The following is an 8,148-nucleotide window of genomic DNA, read 5'->3' as shown; positions in this document are numbered from 1 at the left end:
AGGAGCTAGAGAAAATACCCAAGGAGCTGAAGGGGTCTGCAACCCTATAGGTGGAACAACAATATGAACTAACAAGTCCCCCCAGAGCTCGTGTCTCTAGCTGCATATGTAGCAGAAGATGGCTTAGTTGGCCATCATTGGGAAGAGAGGCCCCTTGGTCTTACAAACTTTATATGCTCCAGTACAGGGGAATGCCAGGGCCAAGAAGTGGGAATGGGTGGGTAGGGGAACAGGGCAGGGGGAGGGTATAAGGGACTTTTGGGATAGCATTTGAAATGTAAATGAAGAAAATATCTAATAAAAAATTGAAAAACTTGAAAAAAAAGAATATAGCTAAGCATTCTGAATGAAAATTATATTGTATTCATGAAAAATAAATCCTTTTCAAATTTTTTAAAAATTATTTTATGTGTATAGGTGTTTTGCCTGTATGTATGTATACCACATCCATGCAGTGCCCATGGAAGCCAGAAGATGGTGTGGGATCCCCTAGAACTGGAGCTATTGATGGTTGTGAGATGTCATTTGGGTGCTGGGAAGTGACCGCAGATCCTTGCGAAGAGAAGCCATCCTTCTTAGGCACTGGCCACACTCCAGTCCCTCACAGAAGATAGATTTTAAGATGTACCACAAGCCATTGCATACATAACCAAGTAACATTAGGATGAGTCTCACAGGGAGGAATACTTTTTAGACTCAGTTCCAATAGAACTGAGACAGAGAAGCAAGGACTTACCCCTCCCTGGAATCCCCATCTGATTTATCAGTTGAGCTTGTAGAAGAGCTTAACTCATCCTCAGACAGGCCATGTATCAGCCTCTTCTCCTATTAGTGTTGGGAAAGAACAACCAAACCAGGATGTAATAACTCAGAAAGCTTTAAGTGCAATAATTAGACACAATCTAATTGCATACAAATAAAAAGGAGAAACTAACAGAAAGCTTGATCTAATTTACTCAAATGATGTCACAGTTCATACACAGAGCTGACGACAGCCTAAGACTGAGGAACACCAGGGTGAAGCCTTTCAAGACCACAGTCTTGGTTATCAAGACATTTCCTTTGCAAAGAAGAGTGGATGGCTGTTCTGGCAGTTCAGTTCTCAGGCAGGGGGCTTACTCCAGAAGGAACGCTGCCATTTTTAATGTGACAATGCCACCTCAACCAGGCAGTGTCCACCTGCCCCTATGTAAGATTACTACAGTTCTTTACAGGGTTACTGGTATAATTCACATAAACTTTATAGCTATGTCAATCAGTGAAGTAACTAAATGGCACTGCAAACAATACAGCCAGGTGTGGTGGCTCACAACCTAACCCCAGTGTCAGAAACTGACACAGAAGAATGTACAGAGTTCCAGGCTGGCCAAGGCTCTAGAGAGTACATTTGAGAAGACTCTATCTCAAAAACCTTAATAATTTGACACAAACAGGAAACTAAAAGTTAATGATTAGCAAGCAAAGGAATTAAAAATCTGGCTGGACTGATGAGATGTTTATTGCTACAGAAAACAGACAACGCGTTGCCCACTGGAAGCTCTCAGCCTGGCCCAGAGGTGGAAACCTGGGATCTCAGCCACTTCAGAATCTGAGGCAAGAGGATTGTAAACTCCTGTCTAGAATGGGCTACACAGTGAATAGAATGGGTCAACCAGTGGCTTTGTAAGACTGTCTCAAAATATAAACCTCAGTGGTAGTATACTTGCCTACCATGTGTGAGGCCCAATAACAAAAAAATAAAACCAAAAAAAAAAAAGTTTAAAAAAAAAGAGAGAGAGAAAGAGAGACCATTGCCTAGGAAAGGATTCTGACTAAACTTCCACATGTCAACAAGAACCCTGGGAAATCTATGTCGTTAGTTTATCAGCTATGAGCATTGATCGTCATTCCCCAGCACCTGCATGAGTGACTCCAGTTCCAGTGGATCTGTGGCCTCATGGGCACCTAGCATGCATGTAGTGAACAGACATACATGCAGGCAAAACACCCATACACATTTTCAAGAATGTATACCTTGAATGCGTTAAGCATAATCCTTTTAATAATTATTTATGAGTTCCTTTTTAATTTTAATTTTATTTTTGTTTTTTTGGTTTGGTTTGGTTTTTTAACACAGGGTTTCTCCATGTAGCCCTGGCTATCCTAGAACCGAATTTGTAGATCAGGCTGGCCTAAAACTCAAGATCATCTGCCTCTGCCTCCCAAGTGCTGGAGTTAAACACTCGCCACCATGAGTCTCAGTGTGTTGTTCCCACCTCCCACCCAGCAAGCAAGGCTTTAACCTTCCCTTCCCTCTTACTTACCTAATCATAAATAAGAGAGAGCTATGCATGGTGGCTAATGCCTTTCTTTCCCAGAAATTGGGACATTGTGGTGGTTTGAATAGGAATAGCCTCCTTAGGTTCACAGATTTAAACACCTGGCCACCAGGGAGTGGCACTATTAGGAGGTATGGCCTTGTTGGAGAAGATGTGGCTTTGTTAGAGGAAGTGTATCACCGGGGGTGGGCTTTGGAGTTTTAAATGCTCAAGCCCAGCCTAGTGTCTCACTCTTCCCACTGCCTCTGAATCTGGATGTAGAGCTCTCAGGTCCTCCAGCAGCATGCCTGCCTATGTGCCACCATGCTCCCTAACATTTCAACAACGGGCTAAAAGTCTGAACCTGTAAGCAAGCCTCTGTTAAATGCCTCCATCCTTCCATTCATTCATTCATTTTTGTTTTTTTGAAACAGGGTTTCTCTGTGTAGCCTTGGCTATCCTGGAACTCACTCTGTAGACCAGGCTGGCCTTAAACTCAATGCCTCCTACCTCTGCCTCTGGAGTGCTGGGATTAAAGGTGTGCGCCACCACTGCCCAACGAAATGCTTTCCTTTTTAAGAGTTTCCATGGTCATGGCAACTCTTCACAGCAATAGAATATTGGAGACAGTGGGAAAGGAGAAGCAAGAGTTCAAGGTCATCCTGGGCTATACATCAAGATTTCACCTAAGATGAACTGAGTATGGTGGTGTATTCCTGTATTCTAACACCTAGAAGGTGGAGGCAGGAGGATCTGAATATCCTCAGCTACACAGTAAACGCCAGGTCATCCTATGCTACTGAGACCCTGACTCCAAGAAGGAATAACTTGGTCAGCAATGCCCATAAACAATACTGACAATGTGAGGCTAGCTCACTTTATTAGGCTTCCCAGGAACAGACTACCTACCTTTGCCCTGTGATTCACCTGAGTGATGCTGCAGTCACAAGAGAATCGTTGGGCAGGGATGGGTTGGTCTTCTTCCTGTGGTTTCAGTGGCTCCACTGCACTTGGAGTTCTCTGAACTGCAGGGCCTAAAAATATGAGCACCCCAGTAGTTGTTTGCAGTAGGCTGGACTCAACTAAGAAGGACTTTGTACACAGTACAGAAGGCACCATAGAAAGAGTAAGTAGAGGAACCCAAAAAGCATATTCACCATTATTCTGGTGTCTGTCACTTTACCCCAAATTTAGTCCTGGGTTTACCAGCTCTGGACCTCGGGCAAGTTATCTAACACTCTGTAAACTTGGGGTGACAGGTTACCTTTAAGGGAGACTAAAAATTCAAAAGAAAATACTACCCTTAACTCCTTTACCCTAATGGTGACGACAGAGTCGCCTTTAATACAGGGAAACCGGTAACACAACTTTTAGACTTGGGAGTGAGAAAGGCCCACGAGGGGCTGGAGAGATGGCTCAGCAGTGCAGAGCACGCAGCACTCTTGCAGAGGACTTGAGCTCTGCTGTGGAGGCTCACAAGCATCCTAACTCCAGTTTCAGGGAAGCCCATGGTTTCTTCTGACCTCTATAGGCACTAGAAAAGCAGGTGACTTACATACCTGTGAGTTAAAACTCTAGTACACATAAAATAACAATTAAAAACGATCAGAACAATTAAGAAACTATTTTAAAAATACAATTTTCCATAGAGCCAGGTGGCACACACCTTTTTTTGTTTGTTTATTTGTTTGGTTTTTTATTTTGCTTTTTTTTATTAGGTATTTACTTCATTTACATTTCCAATGCTATCCCAAAAGTCCCCCACCTGCTCCCCCACCCACCCACTCCTACTTCTTGGCCCTGGCGTTCCCCTGTACTGAGGCAGATAAAGTTTGCACGACCAATGGGCCTCTCTTTCCACTGATGGCCGACTAGGCCAACTTCTGATACATATGCAGCTAGAGACAAAAGCTCTGGGGGGTACTGGGTAGTTCATAATGTTGTTCCACCTATAGGGTTGCAGATCCCTTTAACTCCTTGGGTACTTCTCTAGCTCCTCCATTGGGGGCCCTGTGATCCATCCAATAGCTGACTGTGAGCATCCACTTCTGTGTTTGCTAGGCCCTGGCCTAGTCTCACAGGAGACAGCTATATCAAGGTCCTTTCAGCAAAATCTTGCTAGTGTATGCAATGGTGTCAGCGTTTGGAGGCTGATTATGGGATGGATCCCCAGATATGGCAGTCTCTAGATGGTCCATCCTTTCAGCTCAGCAGCACACACCTTTAATGTTAGCACTTAGGAGGCAGCAGCAGATGGATCTCTAAGTTCAAGACCAGCCTAATCTATATATACACAGTAAGTTCTAGACCAGCCAAGGCTTACATAGCAAGATCCTGTCTCAAAAACAAAACAAAAACACTACATTCCTTAGCCCAGCATGGGTCCTGACAAGCAGGGTCTAACGGGAAAACAAGTTAAACATTCACCTGATTTCCAGCCTGAGATTTCAAAGGTCAAAGCCCTCTGGCTTGCTTGCTATCTCTCTCTCTCCATCTGTCTCTTTGCCTCTCTCTCTGTGTCTCTCTGTGTGTCACTTTCTCTCAAATTTATTAGTTTGCTTTAGATTTTAATTTTTGTAAACTTTTATTTTCTGTGTAGGAGTGTTCTGCCTGCATGCATATATGCACTATGTGTGTGTCTGGTGCCTATGGACGTAAGGAGAAGTGTCTTCTGGAACTGCAGTTACAGATGGTTATGAGCTACTGTGTGGGTACTGGGGTCTGAATGCTGGTCCTCTGCAAGAGCAATAATGCTATTAACTGTTGAGCGTTTGTCCAGTCCCTGCCTCTCTTTTTAATCCTCTTTCTCTGATAGATAGTAAAGAGTCAGCACTCTACAGTATCTTATGAGGCTTATCTAGGAAATTTAAAAAAACTCTTCCAAGTCCTTTTTCCAAATGGATTCTTGCTGCTTCAAAGTTTGTAAAGCTAACAGTCAGAGCCGGTGCTTCTTACCAGCTCTCAACAACCACCTAGATAAGGGCATCAACTTCACCTGAGGGCAGCACCTCCTCCTGTGACTGCTTTAGTCGTCTCCTCTCTCTGGCTGATAATGGTCGATCCTTTGAAAGAAAGTCGTGGAGTTATTCTTGTTTCTACTCACTAGTACTATAGCAATGCTTGATGCATCATCTAATACTGCTAAAGGCCTCCCACTGGTCTCTCAAGGAGCAGAAACCACTCTGACGTGAAGTTTAGCACATAAGGGCTACGGTTATTAGAACTATGGCATTTCTTATATTCAGAATTCACTGCAAGTGACAATCTTTGGAACTGAAGACTATATCCATTTCAATCCAAGCTAACGTCGTAAAAGTGCAAATTTGTCTCTTGTAATTGGTAAAGTGTGACTGATGTTTTAATATGAACCTCCACCGATGCACACAGATTTTATCATTCAAAGCTTTATAAGAAGTATTTTGAGCCCAGCACACATTCACACAAACCTTTGCTGATGCTGTTGAGCTGGTCCTTGAACTGTTTACACACCCAGGCACAGGTCCACCTTGGTTTCTATCATTTTGCTGTGTTGCTATGATATCCACTTTCCCAATACCAGGGTAAGAAGGCAAAAGCCGAGGGGGTAATTCTTGGAACTAAAGTAATGGAAAGAGAGGGAGTTTATCAGTTCCATATGCAGCCATCTCTAAAATCTCCCACTGGCAAGTCCCTCATACATTCACCAGTGATTTGTCCTTAAAATGTTTAAAGCACTTAAAGTTTTTTGAAAAGGAAGATCTCATGTCCCTAAGGCTACCCTCAACCTGACTATATATAGGCAAGGATGGACATTAATTTCTCATTTTCATATTTACATATCCTAAATTTTGGGATCACAAGTTTGTGCCACCATGCCTGGTTTACTTGGTGCTAGGGAGCTGAACCCAGGACTTCATGCAGACCAAGCAAGCACTCTACCACTGGGCTACAGCCACAGTGTAAAAAGCCAAGCCTGGTTGTGCATGCCATAGTCCCTCGGAAGGCTGAGGCAACAAAGTCACCATTTCAAGACCTGCTTGTGCTATGGAGATGCTGCTACCTAGTAGGTGTAGGAAAGGGATTGATGGACGGCATTTTAATAAAGGAGGCACTGAGGACTGCAGCTCACTGGTGGAGTGCTTCTAGAGCATACACAAGACCCTGGGTTCGCTTTCCAGCACTGCATAGAAAAAAATATATATGGTCAAGAAAATATATAAAAAGAAAAACAAAGCTGAGCAACAGACACAAAAGCAGCAACAGCCCATCCTGTTCACTCACAAACAACCCACACACTCCTGCTGTATTTCCAGCACTCCGACAGCTAAAAGCATTATTACGCATCTTACCCTGGCCCAGCTTCTCAATCCACTCTTTGCATGTCTTATGTACTTTCTGGCAACTACTAACCATTCTAAACAAAAGGCAAGCTTCTCAGAGTCTGTCTCCCACACAGCACAATGACTCAGTGGAAAGAGATTGCTGACCTGGCTCTTTGTACGACTATGGGCAGTCTGTTCCCTTTTTTTCTGCCTTCGCTGCCGGGACAAAGAAGGTTCAGACATAGAGCTGTGTGGCTGGGATCTTGGGTGGATGCTGTCCTGCTTTTCTATAATACCAGTAACTTGATCCTTAAAAGCAACAAAATGAAAGAAACATACGCAAACAAACTACACAGAGCAACACAACAGCCTTTGGAACTTCAAATGCCAAACTCTCCACACCTGCTTTTGAAATTGCAAAACAAAGAACTAGAGAGATAGTTCAGCATCTAAGAGCACTAGCTGCTCTTCCAGAGGGCCTAGGTTAAATTTCCAGTACCCACAAGGTAGCTCACAGCATCTGTAACACTAGTTCCAGGAGATCCAACGCCTTCTTCTGGCCTCCATGGACACTAGGCACACACCTGGTGCACAGGCATCCATGAAGGTGAAACATCTAGATATCACATAAATTGAGGAAATAATTTTAATTATAAAATAGAAGTGAGAAGGAAGCATTCTCTCAAATGAATGCTTATGTTTACAGGAAATGACATTTATTAACCAAATGTTCTGGTTTTTACTCTCTTGCCTCAAACAAAAACAATTATAAATAGCATGCTTAGAAATAATTTTAACAGGCTGGCGAGATGGCTCAGTGGGTAAGAGCACTGACTGCTCTTCCGAAGGTCCTGAGTTCAAATCCCAGCAACCACATGGTGGCTCACAACCCCCTCTTCTGGTGTGTCTGAAGACAGCTACAGTGTACTTATGCATAATAATAAATAAATCTTTGGAAAAAAAGAAATAAATTTAACAAAAGAAATACAAAACTAAGGTTTGGGGTGTAGCTCACGGTAGAGAACTTGCCTAACGCGTCTACTGTCCTAGGTACAAACGTCAGAACTAAGGAAAATTAAATAAGAGAAAAAACAACAACCAAAAGAATGGGAGACAATATTGTCAAATCTCGTATCGCATAGGATGTGGTACCTAAAATAAAGAACTCTTTCAATTTGATAATACAAAAGAGAAACCAATTAAAAATAGGCAACAACGGGCAGTGGTGGCACATGCTTTTAATCCCAACACTCAGGAGGCAGAAGCAGGCAGATCTCTGTGAATCTGAGGCCAGCATGGTCTACAGAGCAAGTTCTAGGACAGTGGAGCTACACAGAGAAACCCTGTCTCAAAAAACAAAAGTATATATATAAAGATAGGTAGGTAGGTAGATAGGTAGGTAGGTAGGTAGGTAGGTAGATAGGTAGGTAGGTAGGTAGGTAGGTAGATAGGTAGGTAGGTAGGTAGATAGGTAGGTAGGTAGGTAGGTAGGTAGGTAGGTAGGTAGATAGATAGATAGATAGGTAGGTAGGTAGGTAGGTAGGTAGGTA

The 8,148-nt window shown here is 43.1% G+C and overlaps 1 protein-coding gene across 2 annotated transcripts in view; it reads right to left on the bottom strand.

The window, feature by feature from the left end:
* Nek4 (NIMA related kinase 4) overlaps positions 1–8,148 on the bottom strand; it is a 37,144-nt gene that overhangs the window by 7,940 nt on the left and 21,056 nt on the right. Inside the window, exons 8-12 of one of the 2 annotated variants that reach the window (XM_021182149.2) lie at positions 6,764–6,907; positions 5,744–5,893; positions 5,293–5,359; positions 3,207–3,331; positions 737–825 (exon numbers count right to left, since the gene is read on the bottom strand). In XM_021182149.2, coding sequence (XP_021037808.1) covers positions 737–825; positions 3,207–3,331; positions 5,293–5,359; positions 5,744–5,893; positions 6,764–6,907 — 575 coding nt within the window. The remainder of the gene's footprint in view (positions 1–736; positions 826–3,206; positions 3,332–5,292; positions 5,360–5,743; positions 5,894–6,763; positions 6,908–8,148) is intronic. The other variant, XM_021182150.2, reaches the window with a different exon arrangement.

The sequence above is a fragment of the Mus caroli genome, chromosome 14 (genome assembly GCF_900094665.2).
Source record: "Mus caroli chromosome 14, CAROLI_EIJ_v1.1, whole genome shotgun sequence".
Lineage (NCBI taxonomy): Eukaryota > Metazoa > Chordata > Mammalia > Rodentia > Muridae > Mus > Mus caroli.
The sequence above is the reverse complement of the archived record's forward strand: the minus strand, read 5'-3'. Positions and strand labels throughout refer to the sequence as shown.